The sequence below is a fragment of the Globicephala melas genome, chromosome 3, assembly GCF_963455315.2.
Source record: "Globicephala melas chromosome 3, mGloMel1.2, whole genome shotgun sequence".
Taxonomy (NCBI): Eukaryota; Metazoa; Chordata; class Mammalia; order Artiodactyla; family Delphinidae; genus Globicephala; species Globicephala melas.
Window position 1 is genome coordinate 44052314 of NC_083316.1, and position 20783 is coordinate 44073096.

The 20783-nt window shown below is 37.6% G+C and overlaps 1 protein-coding gene across 3 annotated transcripts in view; it reads left to right on the plus strand.

Moving 5' to 3' along the window:
* The window catches only part of GPBP1 (GC-rich promoter binding protein 1), a 72412-nt gene that overhangs the window by 22307 nt on the left and 29322 nt on the right, over nucleotides 1-20783 (plus strand). For all 3 annotated transcript variants that reach the window (XM_060295786.1, XM_030843616.3, XM_030843630.3), the window contains exon 3: nucleotides 11656-11775. In XM_060295786.1, coding sequence (XP_060151769.1) covers nucleotides 11713-11775 — 63 coding nt within the window. In that variant the 5' untranslated portion in view covers nucleotides 11656-11712. The remainder of the gene's footprint in view (nucleotides 1-11655; nucleotides 11776-20783) is intronic.

Sequence of the window (20783 nt, forward strand, 5' to 3'; positions counted from 1 at the left end):
TAAGCTCTTGTTGGTCACATTGTTTGCAAATATTTTCTCCCAGTCCGTAGGTTGTCTTTATGGTTTCCTTTGCTGTGCAGAAGCTTATAAGTTTGATTAGGTCCCATTTGTTTATTTTTGCTTTTATTTCTATTGCCTTGGGAGACTGATCTAAGAAAATATTGGTACAATTTATGTCAGAATGTTTTGCCGATCTTCTCTTCTAGGAGTTGTATGGTGTTATGTCTTACATTTAAGTCTGTAAGCCATTTTGAGTTTATTTTTGTGTATGGTGTGAGGGAGTGTTACAACTTTATTGAATTGCCTGTACTACTCCCTTACTCTTGCTCTCTTTACTTCCATTTTTTATAAGAGAGCTTTGAGTTTGGCTTTTATATTGTAGTTTTTAGGAAGTTGAGGGAAGCTCTTTTCCATTGGAATTGAACTCATGAATAGTCCTTTAAAAAAATTAATGAAACTTTTGAAAACATTTGTTATGAATGGGTGGTAATGGGAACTAAAGTTCTAGATTTTAATATTTTCCTCTCCAAGTGATTTACTGAATCCTCCCCACCCCCTTTATTTTACAACAAGCTACCAGATTTATTTTCTGAAAGCACATTTCCAGACATGTAATTGCAACTTTAAAACTTCTGAGTACTCCCCTTGCCTGCTAAATGTAGTTCAGATTTCTTATTCCTGGGTGCTGTTCAAAGCACGCTGCTTACTGTCCCCAGAGTATTTTCTCTACTTGGTTTTAGATATACCTGGCGTATTAAGTGGTGTTTGGTTGACCTGTTCATTACTGGCTTGATGTGTTGAGAGTATAGTGACTAGATTCATTAGTTCAGATATATTTGTAGCAGAATGGTTTAGTACCATTTAGAAAGGAAGCCCCCAGTAGTTTTAAGAGACCTGTTTAGAGATATTCCATGCTTACTCTAAATTCTTCACCAGAGTGACTGATTGCTTCAGATTTTTTATTTTTTAGAATTATGTTACTGGCCAAGGTGCCGGGGGCAGGTGGGGAGAAACAGTGATAAATTCCATTTCCTTCCTGCATCAGTGCCGGAGAGGGTAGTTTTGTTTTCTGCTTAATTGAAATAAAACATTAAGCATTATGGTTTTGTGTCTTGGGCTAAATAAAATAAGTTTGAACATATTAAATAAGAAGGACTATCTTTGACTCTTAAGGGATGGTAATTTAGAAGTTTCTTGATTGTAGTATATAATATCCTGGTTTTTAAAAAAATCCAATTCTGCATTATATGAGACATTGTCAGTTGTATCCAAGATATTTTTTTTTTAACCATAGTCATATGTACTTACATTCTTTTTTGTTCATGTTGATATTCCAGCTGAACTAAGTCATCGCTGGGATTTTACATTGTTATAGCAGTGTTTTCTCAAACACATAGTTTAAGAAACACATAGGGTAAACCAGTCATCTCTTGCTGCAAGGTTATTTTACTTGATAGTAAGTAACTTAAAATTTTTTATATTAGAACATACATGGATATATTATAGTATAATGCAGAAATTTCATGAGTTTGTAAAAAAATAGGACTTGAGGATGAGTTATTTTGATTACTTTCTGAAAATACATTTTGGTGGGGCAGGAGAATGGATTTATTATTAGCTTTAAGTAATTTCTGTGGGAAAGTTTGAGAAATATACTGGTAGTGAACAAAGAACATGGCTTTTGAGGCAGAAGAATCTGAATTCATATTACTGGCTGTGTAGCTTAGCGGTAAATTATTTATCTCTTCTGATTCTGCCCACTTTTCAGAGAACATATCTAAGCTGATCCCAGCATATATATATTTTTAAGTGTATATGTTTACTCTGTTTGAACCCTGATAATGTTGGCACTTTTCTGATGGTTAAATACTTCAGATAAATAATTTGCTTATACCTTTTCTGATAAAGGAGTTGAGGCAGCAACCTTGTTTTCCAGTTGTTAACTTGTTAGCTGTTAGAAGGAAAACTGCCCTTGATATTCAGTGTTTAGTACTTGTTTTTGCTTACATTGGCTGTTTAGTAAATGAGTTGATTTGAATTAAATTTTATGCCATTTAGTCCATATTGTTTGCAGTATAATTCTGAATTAAAGTTTACCTTTACCAACCTTTAAAAAAAATCTTATTCAGGGATGACTTAAACTGTTTAGTTTTGTGAGGGAAAGAGAAGCTCAGTGAGTAAAAATTTGTTTATAGAGTAAGGCTTATTTTTTTGTAGTGGTGCATTTTATATGAAAATTAGGTCAGCTCATTATAAGTTTTGGAGTACTTCAGTTACATTTTGTGTATTATACCTAAAAACTTGAGAATTGAAAGCATGCTGTTTCCAGTAATGTGTTTTTCTCCTTAAATAAAATTCTTTTTTGTAGGGGTGAAAGTAGCAATTTTCATATGTAGCAATTTAACAAGTAATAACAATTCTCATAACATTCCTCTTCTTTTTTTTATGATTTTTTTTTCATGTAAGTAAAGCATAGAAAGTTTCTGAACAACTTAATGAGGTAAGCTGAGGGGGATGGGGGTCTAACAAAATTCCAGGTTAAAGCAAGCATTAATAATATGAAACTTCTTAAAGGATGGAAATTTCTAGTAGTCTAGATTTCTTGTGAAATTTGCTAATGCTGTTTTATATTTGAGTGTGTAATCTGTAATTTTGAGTTTGATAACAGAAGATATTGGACACTGTGTCATGGCCAAAACTGGAAAAAAATAGTAAAGTAATAGATTATTTTGCTTCCTTTAGAGGTCATGTTCCATAGGCAAGGATTTTGTTTATTCTTGGTAAATATTTATTACAGTATTTACCATCTTTTCCTGATTATCATTACTTTAAGTGCTTGTTTAAGAACAGAATTCTAGGCCTTGCTTAAGACCTGTTGAATCAGACTCCATAGGGGAGGGGCCTCTTGCTTTTTATTAGGGAAGTCTGGAAATTACCTAGTGCTTACTAAATATTAATAAAATTTTATTAATGGTATTGCAGTAGTGAAGCAAACAAAACTGAATGGAATAAAATGTCTAAGTATACTTTTCAAAAGTTAAAAACATGACTCATAAAATTATAGAATAAACATGTTACAGCGTCATCATTTTTAAAAAATGATTTTTCTTGACTTGTATAACGTGATTCTTGAAGATTATGGGCCAGTTGTTTTAGTACATGTAATGTCTCTAAGGTTAGCTTTTCTCCTGTTGAGACAGGCTGTGCTTCTTTATCTTTGGTTAGGATATTATAAAAGTGAAGTGGTGCTCTGTTTTGCTCATTGGCACGCAATTTCAGTTTGTTCTGTTACTGATGATTCACTTTGATCTGTTGATTAAGGATTTCCCAGGCTATTTGCCAGGCCATTTCACTGCAAAACTGTAGTAACTTTTCTTTTTTGAGGTTCTTAGAAATTGTATAAATAACCTCTTCCTCCTAAAATTTTTCAGTGTATGTATTCATCTCTCTGGATTCATGTTTTATTCAAGGGGTTGTAATACAGCACTTTTATTTATTTTTATTGAGGCAAAAGTCACATTACATGAAATTGACCATTTTAAAACGTATAATTCACTGACATTTAGTACATTCACAATGATGTGAAACCACCAGCTTCACCAAGTTCCAGAACATTTTCATCACCCCAAAAGAAAAATCTGTATCCATCTAGCAACGAGTACCCATTCGTTCCTCCCTCCCAACAGTCCCTGGTTGTCTCTGCTTCTTGTCTCTATGGATTTGTCTATCCTGGATATTTCATAAAAACAGGGATTTTGCAACATGTGATCTGGCTTCTGGATGTGTCTGGCTTCTTTTTCTTAGCATGTTTTCATGGTTAATCCTAACAGAATGTGTCTTTTTCCATTGAATACATACACAAGTTGTGTTGAGTATGATGTTAGCTCTGGTTTTTTCATAGATGTTCTTTATCAGGTTGAGTGTTTTTATCATGAAAGGTTGTTAGATTGTGTCCAGTGCCTGTCTGCAGCAGCTGAGATGATCATATGGTATTTTTCATTCATTTTGTTAATGTGGCATATTATTATTATTTAAAAATTTAAAAAAATTGAAGTACAGTTGATATACAGTGTCATGTTAGTTTCAGGTGTACAGCATAGTTATTCAGTATACATACATATAAATATCCCTTTTCAGATTCTTTCCCTTATAGGTTATTACAAAATATTGAGTATAGTTCCCTGTGCTATATATAGTAGGTCTTTGTTCATTACAATGTGGCCTATTATTGATTGAGGATCCCTTTTTTTTTTTTTTTTTTGCGGTACAGGGGCCTCTCACTGTTGTGGCCTCTCCCATTGCGGAGCACAGGCTCCGGACGCACAGGCTCAGCGGCCGTGGCTCAGGGGCCCAGCCGCTCCGTGGCATGTGGGATCTTCCCGGACCGGGGCACGAACCCGTGTCCCCTGTATCGGCAGGCGGACTCTCAACCACTGCGCCACCAGGGAAGCCCGAGGATCCCTTTTATGCCACCAGTTGGCTTTGGCCTTTGGCTCCCTGCTTTGCAGATTCTCTGCTTTTGACAGTTTGGTTATGTGTCTTGGTGTGAATCTTTTTGTGTTTATCTTTCTTGGAGTTTGGTTAGCTTCTTGGATATGTATATTCTGTGTCTTTAGTTAATTTGATAAGTGTTTAGGCATTATTTCTTCAGAGACTCTTTCTACCCCCTCCTTTTCTCTGCTTCTGAAACTTTCATTATGTGTATGTTGGTATGCTTGATGGTGTCCCACAGGTCTTTTCGGCTTTGTTCAGTTTTCTTTTTTTTCTTCCAGCTCCTTAGACTGATAATTTTAATTGACCTCTTCAAGTTTTCTGATTCTTCTTTCTGCCGGCTCAGATCTGCTGTTGAAACTGTCTAGTGAAATTTTCATTTCAGTTATTGTACTTTTTGGCTCCAGAATTTGTTTGGTTCTTTGCTGTAATTCCTGTCTCTTTATTGATATTCTATTTGTTGAGACATTGTTCTGGTTTCCTTTAGCTCTTTGTATTTAAGACAATTGATGTCTGTTCATCATCAGGGACAGTGTCTGCTAATATCACAACCTCCCCTCCACGTCCCCCCCCCAACAGTGGGCCATACTTTGCACGCTTTGTAATTTTTGTTAGAAAATCGAACATTTTGAATATTGTAATTTGGAGTCTTTAGGAATCAAATGTTTTTTCTCCCTATCCTTGGGGGTTGTTTGCTGTGGGTTTGGTTTTGTGTTCATTTAGTGACTTTTCTAAACTATTTCTGAAAGTCTGTATTCTTTGTGTTGGTTAGTTTCTGAAATCTCTGTCCCTTAGATTGCGATCACCTAGTGTTTTGTTGTTGTTTGAGATAAATAACATTTTAATGAAATTTAAATTAATGCAAAAAATCCATGATGAACAAAATATAAAAGTTATCAGGGTCAATATAGTATCTTGTCTCAAGGTTGCAAATCCTTCACACATTGGCCAAGCCAGAAACCATCTTGGCGCTCACAACACATCTGAGACAGGTTGCAGCCTTTAGTAAGGCTTTACTAAAGGTTCAGTGGTTACAAAAAGTAGTTTCAGTGCAATACAATAGCAGTTTTATTTCAGCTGTCCACGGATACTGCTGTTCTCCGAGCTCTTCAAACAAGAGCCATCTTTACCTTGTCAGCTAGTGTTTTGTTGCAGATGCATGCCTGGAGCCAAAAGGGAATAAAAATAAAGGGAAAGGAAAAAAATAAGAACTCTCCCACTTTTTTCTTATTGGATCTGTGTTAGGGCATTTCTTTACACACTGTTTATAACTGTCTTAGCCTTCATGTACTGGTTTTGCTGAACCTAATGATCAGCCAGGGGTGAAAGCTTAGGACCTTCTCAGGTGTTTTTTTTCTGAGCATGCATCTTGCTCTGAGCGTTGGTGTGGTTTTCTCATTTCCCTTATAGGGCATGAGGGAGTTTGTTGCAATGCCATAACTCTCCCCCACCCTCCACCCAATTCCCTCTCTGCCTTTTCTCCCAGGCTTTGGGTGTGCTATTGTTCACTGAATTGTAAACCTCTGTCCTTGGCAGGGGGCTCTTCATTTGCCTTACAGTGTTTTGGAGGATTGCTCTCTGCTTGACACATTTTCCTTCCCTGTTAGGCAAAACAAAGGCAAGTGCCTCTCGGTCCTCACGTAGACCCCAGACAGGTTTACACAGACAAACGTAATTCTGTGAGAATAAGGTCTACTCTGCTCACTCTGGAACCAGAGACCAGAGCCCTACACTGGGTCTTCAAAACCTCCATTGTGCCACAGAGAAGATGTGGGTCAAGGGCAAGTGAAAATGCCATAAAGCTTTACTATCATTTTAAAGTTTCCATTTTCTTGATTCAGTGCTGCCCTAATTGTTGTAAACCTTTGACTTTTTCAGAGTTCTGATAAAGTTGGTTCTGACAGATTTTGCTTGATTTTTTGGTGTTTGTGTGGAGGGGTAGGCTCTTGGAGTTCTGTATTTCACCATTTGTGTTGATGTCCTTCCCATATATTTTCTCATTTTTAATGCTCAAATTGTCCCTGATTTGACCAGTGGGGAGCTCACTCAAGCTGGTTTCTGTGTCCTTTTGATATTTCCCAGTCATTATTTGGACACTTCCTTGGTTTTTGCTACAACAAAATATTCCAAACTTACTTTGTCATCTTTTCCTAGCCCTGGAATCAGCTGTTCATTTCTCAAAAAAGCCCTGGTTTCTTTTATTGGAAAATGGTTTTTAGAAGACAAGACCAGGATGTTAAGTATGCTTACTGCTATTGGAGTGTCACTATGCTCAGGCCTGGCCCGTTCAGTGGGCAGAGCTGGGGGAGAGGAGGGACACACACACACACACACACACACACACACACACACACACAGAAATATTTATCTTTATGATACATATGACTATTAGTATTTTATTAATATGTGACTTGTGTTAATCATACAACAACACATCATTCACTTTAGTTTTCATCCTTTCCATTATTAGTTACTGTCTTTAACAGTATGAAACTTACTAGCTTTCATCATTCTAAATATATTTATTTGATCGTTTTCCTTGTATATAACCAATTTTTTATTGTAGCCCCAGCTGCCACTTCCATGTGGATACCCTTCTCTCCTGCTTAGTCTTATAACTCCTTATTCTAGCTGCTTCCTTTCTACTGCATGGATGCCTTCCTCACTCTTTTTGGGCTCACTGCCCCATCCCTGGTTGTCCCTTCATGGATGTCCTTTGTTGCTCTGCTTTGATGCTGACGTCCTGTGCTGGGCCAGTTCCATGTGTTGATACCCTCTCATCCCTACTCTGGCTCTAACACTTAGTTTTAGACCCTTGGCTCCTTTGCTCTGCCCTGTATAATGGCTTTAGGCCTGAATTGGGAAGAAGACTACTTTTTAAAGGAAATCTGTTAATGTATTAAACTAAGCTTACTAAAGGAGTATTCCACAGGTTTACCAATAAGAGAACTAAAGATGACTATGAATAGTGGTCTTCTGGTTCTTGCCTTCCTAATGAAGGAATGTTAGCTGTTTAATGATGGAAAAACTTAACCTTACTCAAGGATTGTTATAAAACCATTATGGTGGTGAAGGGTACTAGTTTTTTTTCTTTTTTAAATAACTTTAACAGGTTTCAGGATGAATTTTATAAGGTAAGTAAGCAGTAGTTATCTTAATTTTAATGAAGAGAGGAAACTGAGACTCAGCCTAGTAACTGGTTGAGCTGATTTGAATCCAGGCCTGTTGGACTCTGAAGCCCATGTTCTATTTTTCTTTTTTTAAAAAATATTTATTTATTTTTGGCTGCGTCAGGTCTTAGTTGTGGCATGTGGGATCTTTTGTTGTGGCATGTGGGCTCTCTAGTTCTGGTACAGGCTCAGTAGTTGCGGTGTGTGGGCTTAGTTGCCCCGCAGCATGTGGGATCTTAGTTCCACGACCAGGGATCAAACCCGAGTCCCCTGCATTGGAAGGCAGATTCTTAACCACTGGACCACCAGGGAAGTCCCCCCATGTTCTTTTTTTAACAGTAATCTGTATTCTGCCTCTAGTTAGAATGCTTTAGCCATTGGTTGATTTGGGGTGTTTTTGATAGGCTTCGTGACTTTTAAAGCGTATTTATCTGAAATATAAACCGTTATAAAGATGTAAGTTTGATGCTCATTCTTTGGCACAAATTTTTGTGGATTCAGAAGTAAAACATTACCAGAAATAGGAAAGTCCCATCTATTTGTGTATTTCTTGCCAAAGTATATTAGTTTTCAATTCAAAGAACTGTATTTGGGACTTCTAAGTAGTTAGTGGTCTTTTTTTTTTTTTTTTTTTTTTTAAAGTCAGGCATGTACACTTAGAACGTATAGAGTTTCGATTTGGGTTATTTCAGAACCAGTGTTCCCCTGGTGGATTTTTATTGTCAGTGGTGAACAAGTTGTAAATTGGGTGAGATGAGAAATTAGGATTTTCATACTGGCAGCATTTTTCCCTCCCTCCCTCTTTCCTTCTTTCTTTCTACATTCTGAGGTATGTTAGGTTTCAACATGATGAAATTTTGGGCAGGGGGGCTGGGGAATGGACACAGTTCAGCCTATAACATACAGGGAGAGGAAGATGGAATGAAATCAGATGGCATAAAGCACAGTTAAAAGAAAATGGAGGGGGAAAGAGGCGGGGATGGTGGTGGTGGGATGAATTGGGAGATTGGGATTGACATATATACACTAATGTGTATAAAACAGATAACTGATAAGAACCTGCTGTATAAAAAATAAAATTCAAAGGAAAACAAAAGAAAATGGATAGGGTGGAGCTTTTAAACGTTAATTTGCTTTTATATGTGTAGGGGGTAAAATTTCTTTTCTACCTTCCTAGGTTCTCTGGCTGGGGCCCTGTAAATTAGACTGAGGAAAGACAGATTAACAAGAGAAAACAAACAGAGGTTTATTAGCGTGTCCTCACACCTGGCAGTACTTAGAGATGAGTAACTCAAAGAGATGAGTAGAATTTGGGATCTCTATACCTAACTTCACAGGGAAAAAGGATACTTAATAGAAAAAGCAAATGACTTTTGAGAAGAGATAGATAACTGGGTCCTTAGGGGTTTGTGGCAATGTCTGGGTGTGGTGGTGCTGGATTTTGTTTGTTTGTTTCCCAAAAGGAGAAGATTAGAGTTACTCCAGGGGATGGGATTAATAAATTCTTTTGGGAGGCTCTGCTTTGAGGTAGGTAAGGGATTTCAGGAACTCACATGCCTTCAGCTCAAAATTTTTCTTATGTCAAAGTGGCATATTTTGGGGATAGCATATCCTGATCCTTTCACACACTTGTATAAATGTCCTAGTATTAGCTAGTATTGCTCTTTACCTTTTTTCAGAACAGGAAAACCTATGCCATTAGCTATCCATGCTTTATTCTGTAAGAACTCGATTTAAATTAGAATTCATAAAGACATTGCAGAAATAGAGACAGTAGTAGTAGTTTGCCTCCTAGGGATAAGTTTTAGAATATAACTTCTTATTTAACCATCATTTGGGATGAGACTCTGTATAAAATGAAAAAGCTTTAAATTATTGTTTATTTTATTTAGGTCCTTTGGAGTTTTTGGGAATTTTTATTTGGAACAAGCTATAAAAATAATTTTTCATTCTCATTGAGTTATTGGGCCTATAATTTTAAGAGTTTCCAACAAAAATTTTCTAAAAAGTTGTTGGACAAGTAACATCCTATCACAGACACCTCAAAACAGTATTTAGCTTCATGTCAAAATAGATAATAAAAATTTTTTATATCCTAAAACACTTGAGTTTTCATTTTTATTTCAGAAGACTTTAAAATATAATGTATGGTGGTGGTAGAATTAGAGCTCAAAATGTCCAAATTTTTGTGTAGTTCATTTTGATTTAGGTACAGTCTTAAAATATTGCATTTGTTTCATAAGTGTTTTATTGATATTGGTAAATTGTATCCGTTTTTTTGGTTTTTTTTTCCTTAACCTTTCTTGTAATGAACCAGTACAGTTTGGGGTAGAAGTAGAATGTTCCTGTAGTATCTTGACAATTTTTAAAGTATTTTAGGAAATTGGTATGACAGATTCTGCCATGGCACTTACTTATATTTGAAAGAATTTTGAAAAAGGAAGACTAACAATGGTATTGATCATTTTGCTTTTTAAAGTTCCACTTTTGAGATTATGTAGTTGTAAATATGAAACATCTATTAGTAAACTTAGACATTAATGTTCAGAAAATTTGATTTCTTCATTGACTAATATGTAAGCTCTATATTGAAATGAGTACAGTTGCCCAGTTGGCTTCTCCCTCATTTTAAAAAACTGAGTTTACTGTGTTTAGATTGTGCTGGCAACTTGAAATTTTTATTGATGCAATTGAGAGAGGCTTCCAAAAAGTTAAGTTTAGAATGCAAGAGCAGTGGATACCCATTGTGATGATTGTAATTTTAAAAAACCTTTTAATTATGGAAATTTTCAAGCATATGTGTAAGTAGAGAGACTATACACCTACTTCTAACATTTATAAACATATGGACAACCTTGTTTCAGTGACACCCGTTTTCACGGTCCCTTTTTTTTTAAAGAAGCAAATTCCAGATGTGTTGATTTAATTGCAAAGACTTCTGTATATGTCCTTTTATTACAGATGACCCTTGAGCAGGGTGGGGGTTGGGGTGCTGTCCATCCACGCAGTTGAAAAGTCTGACTTGAAAAGTCAGAAAATCTTTACAGTTGGCCCTCCACACCCGATGCTCCACATCCTTGGATCCAGCCAACCTCAGGTCGTGAAGTGCTACAGTATGTATTTAGTGGAAAAAAAAAAAAAAAAAGAAAAATCCATGTATAAGTGGACCCTCACAGTTCTAAACCTTGTTCTTTAAGGGTCCACTGTACCAGCATTGCACTAACAGTCATCACATCTAAAGTGATTAGTAATTTATTAAAGTCATTTAATATTCAGCTCATGTTCAAATTTTTGACTCATAATTTTCACTTTTTAAACTTGGTTGAGTAAGGATTTATATAAGGGCCACATGTTGTATTTGATTGCTCTGCCTGTGAAAGCTGTTTATTTGTTGAAGAAACCAGATCATTTGACTCATCGTGTGATCTGCATTTGGTGGATTACTTCCTTCATTTGTCCTTTAATTTGTTTCTCTATGTTGAATTTCCTGCAAATTGTTAGTTAAATCAGATTTCAGATTCTGTAAGGGTTGGCGGCAAGAATAACTTGTGCTGTGTACATAGATAGTGCTGCATACATCCTGTTGTGTCACATCAGGAGACACTTGATAACTCATCTATTTGTGATAAGACTATTGTAATTTAAAAAAATAAGCATCATTGAGATAGTTTATAATAAAATTATCCAGTTTTAAGTACACAATTTGATGAGTTTTAACAAGTGTATAGTTTGTACAATCATCACCACAATTAGGATAAGTACTCAATTACCCTTGAAAACTTCTTCCTTCCCTTTGTAGTCATTTCCGTTCTCCCCAGGCCCTTCACCTGCACTCTGCTGATCTAGTTTCTGTCACTATATTTTTGCCTTTTGTAGAATTGCATTATAATTGAAATCTTGTAGTAGTCAGATCATTGTAATTTAAAGGACGTATAAGAAGATAATTTTGGCCAGGAGCTGTATAGATCTAATACCTTCTATTTTTATACGACAGGGACTTGCCATGAGGTGTTGAAGCCTTGTTTCGCTGAGTTGGAGAGACTGGACCTAAATGGCGCAGCATGACTTTGCTCCAGCCTGGCTTAATTTTCCTACCCCACCATCATCAACAAAGGTATTTTTTCTTGCATCTCTCTTTTCTTTTTGTCTTTCTGTCTGCCTCTGTTTAGTTCATGTTCTACACAGATGTAGTTAAACTAAAGCTTAATGTTTTTGTCGTAAAATACTTTTTATATTACTTTCTAAGTTATTTTATATTTAATCTGTTGGTTTTTATTATTTAAGAAGTCAATTTTCAATATGCCATCAACATACTAAACCATTTACTTCAAAAGTTGTCTTTTGAAAACTCTGCATTTTAAAATTCAAACCAGGTGAGTACATTGCACATTACTTTTGCATCTTACCTTTTCCTATACTATTCTTCTGATAACTTGCTTTACTTACTTTCCTATAGATAATGTTTTTTTAAAAAATCAGAAGTTTTTGAAGTCATTTCTTATAACCAGAAGACTTCTTTTTCAAATAAATGAGACTGTGAATGGCATATTACTCAAATTTTAGAAGTTTTGAGAACTTTGCAGTGTTGTTACGTATAAGGTGACTCACTAATTTAAAAATGTTCATTTTACATAACCAAAACAGAACATAGTTTGTATAAGACTTGCTTGACATTGAAATTGTCATCCACTTACAAGGCATGCTAAGAGGGACCTTGAAATTGATTAGAATCAATCTGTCTGGCTCAAAAGCTGTCTTCCACTTTGTTTTTTCCATAGTGCAAAGGAATCAAGAGGGGGTCTTGATCATCTGCTTGCCTGTTAATCAAGCTCTGCCATGCTAAGGCATTCATCTAGGACCTTTTGGGGGTACAGGCAGTTCTTACAGAAGAGTTTACTGAAACAGCTCTTACAGGAACAGTTTTACAATTTGGAAAGTTGTTCCCCAGTAAGGACCTGTCAGATCATAATATATTGAAAAAGCTGCATTGGAGAGAGAAAATTCTCCTAGACAGGGGAATTTTAAAGTTTGAAGATGGCTTTTAATGATCATGTGAACTGACTTTATTTTATACAGATGGTTCTCTGGAAGGTTAATTGGCCTGTTTTCATGTAATTAGTGTGAGCCTAGACTAGAATCTAGGATGCATTTTCTATTCTGTAATATTTCCATAGGACTCATTTTGGAATTTCATAAAATGATTGAACATTTCATTTCATAGACATAAAATGGATCATAGTTGTTAGGAAATGTAGACTATTACTGAGAAGTAACTGAGATCACTTCTTAGTTACAGACTCTGTCCCCTTTCCTCTTCTGTTTAGGTCTCTGGAATTTGCTTCGCTGTTGCTGCTGTTGTTTGTGTCCACCCCCCACCCCCCAGGCTGCTCTCAGTTATGCTTTTCCTGGGTTCATTTTTTTCCAGGCCTACTTCAGAGCCTGGATACATATGAGTTTCTTGCTCCTCCCTTTGTTTCCTTTTTCTCTTTAGTTCATTTTCTCTGAAATGAGTATAAAACTTGTTTTCATTTTTTTTATGTCTATTTATGTACTTTGCCTGTTTTATTTATTTATTTATTTATTTATTTATTTATTTATGGCTGCGTTGGGTCTTAGTTGCTGCACGCGGGCTTTCTCTAGTTGTGGCGAGCGGGAGCTACTCTTCATTGTGGTGCATGGGCTTCTCATTGTGGTGGCTTCTCTTGTTTCAGAGCAGGGGCTCCAGGCGCGTGGGCTCAGTGGTTGTGGCACATGGGCTCAGTAGTTGTGGCTCAGGGGCTCTAGAGTGCATGCTCAGTAGTTGTGGTGCATGGGCTTAGTTGCTGCGCGGCATGTGGGATCTTCCCAGACCAGGGCTTGAACCCGTGTCCCCTGCGTTGGCAGGCGGATTCTTAACCACTGTGCCACCAGAGAAGCCCTAGAACTAGACTCTTGAATCCTTATTGCTTTCTAGACCCAGACTCTTGATCTGGCTATATAGATCATGAATGAAGATGATGATTTTGAGACCTGGGATTGCCTGTTCTAAATGATCAATTATTCTAATTTATTTTAAATTGCCTACAGAAAGTAGTATCAGTTTGAACTCTTAACTAGCAGTATTTGAAACTATCTCCTTAGACCTTACCCAAAGTGGTTTTGACGAACACAAGCAAGTATACACTTTTAGTAATGACTTCTTATACTGTGTGTATCGCTCAAAATCACTATTCATGGATTCTCAGTTATAATTAACCTCTTGTTTTCTGCCAGAGCCCTTTTAATCTTATCTTGAATAAATAGAATAGACTTAAATTACTGTTGGGTTCTCTATTTCAAGTTAGCGGGTTTTTTTTCTGAATTTTATTTTATTTTTTTATACAGCAGGTTCTTATTACTTATCTATTTTATACATATTAGTGTATATATGTCAATCCCAATCTCCCAATTCATCCCACCACCACCCCGCCTCAATTCAGTGTTAAGTCTTTTCTTTGTTATTTGAAGGAATGATAGGAGCACTTGAGTTAAGGGTAAGCAGTGTTTTCAGCACTGCACCTGAGCAGTTTTCTGAGGTATGCAGAAGTTTAGCCCCATCATGTGGTGAAATTTTAAACTGCATGTGGTTGTTTATGTCTATGAAGTGGGGCATTGGCTTTTGAACAGTTGATTGGGACCCAGTAAGAAATTTTACATAATGTTTTTAAATGCACATTGATATAACTAAAACAAAAGTCATTTACCTGTGTTCTTCTTTCTCTTTTGGTCTTTTTTATTCCAATAAAAATGCAAATTGCTACTAATTTCATGTCCTTTATAATGGGCCCTGACCTGCAGTTTGAAAAGTAACATTGTAATTACTTTCTTTCAATAATGTAAGCAGTGTTGGTTTGCCTTGAAAATGTGTGCTTTAGGATGAGGGTGAGAGGATGAGAAAATGTAGTCAGACTTGTAGTTGAGTTCATTGAAACTTCTTGTTTACTATGTAGTTTCTGTTAACTTTTGATTTAGGTATTCTGAGAATCAGAAAATTGTGCTATATTTTGAAAAAGAATTCAGAAAAAGATTTAAAATGTAATAACTAGTGTTTCTTGAGTCATTACTGCATACCAATCACTGTGTAAAACACTTTATAAGAAGGCTAAAAAAATCATAAGAGGTAAAGTACTGTTTTCTTCCCCCGAATTACATATGAGGAAACTGAGGTTGAGCGAGATAAGTAACCTGACCCAAAATGCTAGAATTAGGATAGGAGCCCATGTGTGCCTGACTTTAAAGATTAATCAGCTTAATAACTTTCTTTTCTTGATTATTAAGTAGACCAATTTTTAGAAGTGAAATACCAGGATGTTTTTATGCATACACCAGAATATATTTTTATCCTGGTTTGGATAAACAAATGAAATTGCTTTTTTTTTTTCCTTCAAGGATAGCATCTCCAGTATATTTCTATACTTAGTACATGGGTATCTAACTCTTCAGTGGCTATGTACAGTTGACCCTTGAACAATATGGTTTGACTTATTTGTGTTCATGTATGTGGATTTTTTTCCAATAAATATGTACTGTAGTACTGTGTGATCTGTGGATACAGAGGGCCGACTGTAAAGTTATACATGGATTTTTGACTGCACAGAGGGTCGGTACCCCAACCCCCTGTATTGTTCAACTGTCAACTGTAATCTTCTATTGGGTGAATTTACAGAGATTAATTGGTTACTTATTAATGGATTAAGCCGCAGGAATGCCTGGGCATCTCTTGATTATATATTTGTAGGGGAAATTCCTAGCAGCAGAATCAGCAAATTGGAAGATTTATACATTTTGGTAGATAGTGCCTAATTGCTCTCCAAAAAGGTTGTACCAACGTATAATCCTATAAAAATTTTATAAGGGGGGACCAGTTTTTTCAGTTTTGGCAACACTGGATGTTTTTCCATTTTTCTCATCTTTGTGAAATTGGATGAAAAATGGCACTTCATTGTTTTGATTTGCATTATTATGGTTGAGCATATTTTTGTGTTAGGAACTGTTTCTAAGAACTTGCTTATTCATGTAATTTATTTCTTAGTGATTTATTTGTGATAGCTCTTTTCATATTGAGGGGTTTGTTTGCTATATATTCTGCAGATATTTCCCTCCAGTGTGTTTGTCTTGATAATTCTAAAAGAACCATGTGGATGGTTCTAATAAAATATTTAAACATGCAAAGAAGCATAAAGAATAATTAAACGAACACTTAACCATCCAAGAGTCACATCTTAACATTTTGTCATGTTAGTTCTGTATCTCTTCTAGAAATAAACAATTGAAGTCTGCTGTATGCTTCATCACAGTCCTTTTTCTGTCTTCATTTTTTCCCCAGAGGTATTCTCGATGCATGTTCTTATATTATTACTAAGTATGTGAATATCAATAAATAGTATTATTCTGTATGTTTAAAAACATTTATATAAATGATTATCATTTATGTCTACACCTTGTTTTTATATTCATTATATCTTTGAGATTTTTTTCCCCTGTTGATATCTGCAGATATGCTGTAATTATCTTAAAACTCTGTACAGTATTCTGTTTTGTGCCTCTGTATCACATTTCATTTGTCTCATTAATTTGAGATTGTTTATATTTTTAGGCTACTTTAGAGAGAACTGTATTGACTATTCATGTACTGTCTCCTTGTATACATGGATGAGAATTCTTTTGTTTGTTTGTTGCATTGGCTCTTCATTGCTGTGCACGGGCTTTCCCTAGTTGTCGAGCGAGGGCTACTCTGTTTCAGTGCACGGGCTTCTCCGGTGGCTTCTCTTGTTGCGGAGCATGGGCTCTAGGCGCGCGGGCTTCAGTAGTTGTGACTCGCAGGCTCAGTAGTTGCGGTGCACGGGCTTAGTTGCTCCACAGCATGTGGGATCTTCTTGGACCAGGGCTTGAACCCGTGTCCCCTGCATTGGCAGGTGGATTCTTAACCACTGTGCCGCCAGGGAAGTCCTGGATAAGAATTCTTTTGGCCTCTGCTTCTCAAACATTAATGCCTATGAAAATAACCTGGGAATTTTGTTAAAATGCAGATTCTAATTTCAGTAGGTCTCTAATGGGGTCCTAGTCCTAACAGTCTTAAATGGCTGTTGATTCTGCTTGTCTGTGGACCACACCTTGAATAGCAAGGCTCTAACCTATAGTTAAAAGAAAAATTGCCGGAATTTAGTTCTATATTGCTAAATTCCTCTTCCATGTGGTATGCAGATATATACCCCTGTATGCTGTGCATAACTATTGTCTTTACTTTGTACTCTTGCCAAAACTTTGTCAGATTATCAGTTAACATTTTTGCCAATCTTTGTTGTGAAATGTATTTTCACTGTTTCTTGGATATTGGCTTATATTTCTTTGAATTGCTTGTTCACATCCTTTGTTTTCTTTTGGGTTGCCTTTTGGGGGGGGATTGGTTTTGGAAGAGTGTGTGTGTGTGTGTGTGTGTGTGTGTGTGAGATCTTTAATGTTTTAAGTAAAGTCACATAGTTCTTGTCTCCCATGTATTTCACTAGATATATGTTCAAGTACTTTATAGTACTTGTTGCTATTTTAAATGCTGTTTTAAAAAGCTTTCATATTGTCTTTGTTGCAGATATATTGTCTCTTGTGTTAGTATTGTTTCTAGCAAACTTCAGTAGTTTTTACTCTAATGTCTTTTGGATTTTTTAATGTGGAAAAAGGTTCATTCACAAATAATATCAGTTTTCTCTCTGCATTTTCAGTCCTCTTACTTGTGTTTCTTATTCATATTTTATTGTGCTGGCTATATGTCCGAGTCTGTGAAGGGTCTGAAATTTTATCCTACTTTCAAGGTAACTATAACAAGGTAGCCTGTTACTGTTTCATGGATGCTGGCAAAAGACATGAGACTTCCGGGTCAGAGACAAAGAGCTTTATTTTTAATTTATTTATATTAATTTATTTATTTTTGGTTGCATTGGGTCTTTGTTGCCACGCTTGGGCTTTCTGTAGTTGTGGCGAGTGGGGCCTACTCTTCGTTGTGGTGTGCGGGCTTCTTGTTGCGGTGGCTTCTCCTGTTGCGGAGTATGGGCTCTAGGTGCGTATAGTGCCACAACTTCAGTAGTTGTGGCTCGTGGGCTCTAGAGTGCAGGCTCAGTAGTTATGGCTCGCAGACTCTAGAGTGCAGGCTCAGTAGTTGTGGCACACAGGCTTAGTTACTCCGTGGCATGTGGAGTCTTCCTGGACCAGGGCTCGAACCCACGTCCCCTGCATTGGTAGGCGTATTCTTTTTTTTTTTTTTTTTTTTTTTGCGGTACGTGGACTTCTCACTGTTGTGGCCTCTCCCATTGCAGAGCACAGGCTCCGGATGCGCAGGCTCAGCAGCCATGGCTCACGGGCCCAGCTGCTCCGCGGCATGTGGGATCTTCCCGGACTGGGGCACGAACCCACGTCCCCTGCATTGGCAGGCGGACTCTCAACCACTGCGCCACCAGGGAAGCTCGGTAGGCGTATTCTTAACCACTGCGCTACCAGGGAAGTCCCAGAGAGCTTTATTACTCTTAGCACAACAAGCAGTACAGCATGATTGTGGCACTGGTTCTTCATGTCCCTTAAAAACTCTGGGAGTTGACATGGAGGGGGCCCAGGTGGATGCTGTTCTTGCACTGAGAGGGAAATCTACTGCATTTATAATAAGCCTGCTCTTTGTCTCAGAGTAGGACGTTACCTGTTCCTCAATGTTCTCTGAGAACATAACCCTGAGAAATGAGCCATACAAAGAGCTGTCAAGGCGTTGCATTCTTGGCATACAATAAGAACATGCAGGGATGCTCAGGGCCTATGATGGGTTGCCTGTCCCAATAGCCCACTCATCAGCCATACATGTTTTTGGCCAAACTTGAATTTTCACATGGTTGTACTCAATCAGCTACTCTGATTAATCTGACAAACAGAGGCTAGAACCAAATCCATTTAATTTGTTTTACACAGCATTTAATGAAGGCTACTACCAGTGTCCCAAACAGCACAGTGAGTGAGACCAGGATTTAGCCAATTGTGAATAACTTGGCGGGGGGGGGACCAGTAAATGATTTATTTCAGCCAACCAGTATATGGTCTAAGACCACTCTGTTATATCCATTAAAATCCATTCAAGGGAGGGACTTCCCTGGCAGTCCAGTGGTTAAGGTAAGACTCCACGCTTCCACTGTGGGGGGTGCAGGTTCCATCCCCAGTCAGGGAACTAAGATTCTGCATGCTGTGTAGCATGCGCCCCCACCCCCCAAATCCACTCAAGGGAAACTGACCTTAGGTTTGGTGTTATTACCTACAGTTATAGGGGCAATAAGATGGGCCAAAAAGCAACACTTATCCTCAATAGAAGACATTCTGTGGCTTATCCTCCCCACCCCCCCTGCCCCTTTTACAAACATACCACCCAAAGGGACACAGATCACTGCATTTTGTCCAAAGGGACACAGATCATTCCAATTTGTTGTTAAACTTGATTTGGATTACTATTTCACTGGTTTGGTTAAGAAACATGGACAGTGTCATCATTAGTTGCAACCTCAGTTGCCATACATGACATAACCTAAGACCACTTAAGTGTTAAGAGAATCATATGAATTTTTATTAGTCAGAATGAAACAGGTTGTACAGGTAGGGAATATGGAATGTCCATTGAGTACTTTGAATATTTGGCCCATGGCAAGGTTATTATTATTATTATTATTATTTTTTTTTGCGGTACGCGGGCCTCTCACTGTTGTGACCTCTCCTGCTGCGGAGCACAGGCTCCGGACGCCCAGGCTCAGTGGCCATGGCTCACGGGCCCAGCCGCTCCACGGCATGTGGGATCTTCCCGGACCGGGGCACAAACCCGCGTCGCCTGCATCGGCAGGCGGACTCTCAACCACTGCGCCACCAGGAAAGCCTGCACCCAGATTTTTTTATCTAGAGGAACTGGACGTGACTGGGAGAGGGGCATTTTAAAATGATTTTCAGAGACCCATTATAAAGGTGTCTCGCCCTCACCTTGGTCTACATTGGACACTGTAGTGGGGACTTGGTGAGAAGTGTACACAAGCAAATGGTCATTATATGTGTAGGACCATGCCAGTTCAACAAGAGAATCCAGGTGGCCGAACCAGATTGTTTGAATTCCTTTTTGGTTGGCCATCAGCCTGAGGGGTGGCCTGGCCTGCAGTTGTTCTTAGGGGAAAGAAAGAAACATCATGTCAAGATAATCAGGGCAGAATCTTGAATTTTTAATATAGGTCTGTATAATCTCATAACTCACCACTTATTTCATCCTGATTATTACCCAGGAAGTGGCTAAGAGGAGATGATCCTTTTTTGGCTATGCTGCATTCATTGACCAGACTGTCTTACTAAGATGTGAGAAGAGATGAGGGATGTGTTAAAATGCTTGTCAGTACTTGTGGATAGGGAATATAGAATGTTCATTGAGTACTTTGAATATTGGCTCATTGCAGGGATGACCTTTTTGACAGAAGATGTACTGTTAGTGGACTGTTAGTGGTCTGGAATATGCCAAAAACATTACATGAATTAATTTCAAGAGCCACAGTAGTGTGACCAGAGTTAGCCCATCAGACTGCAGCAGTAACAGTGTAGCCTGAAAAAGTTTCAGTGGTAGTGAGACTCCATTGAGAGCTCCATGAAGTATTCAAAGGTTTGATGTAGTTCTCATGTGATACGGTCTTCTTCACAGTGAGACAAACGGACCAACTTTTGGCAGGAGTCACAAGTTGGCATGCAGTGGTGGCTTCTGCATCAGAAAGATAAAGTCCTTTATTTTGTAGCCAGTCTATGATAGTGGGTGTGTTTCATGTCCGATGTGATGATGGATCTAGGTGGTATGCCAAAGACTTGATCAGCATTGTAATTTCAGTCATTCTCAGTGCCATTCACTCTCATCAGACAGCAAGCTTTACTGTATCAACATGAGTGACTCAAATTGCTTCAGCAACAGCTGCAATTTCCCACAGTGGGTGACCCCGAAGAGATGTTTTTAATCTGCTAGTCTATAGTTTTTCAGGTGACAGACAAGATGACTAGGCCATTGGCAACAGACCAAGAGTTAGAAAAATATAAAATGTCTTGTCCTTAAGAATATTATCTAAG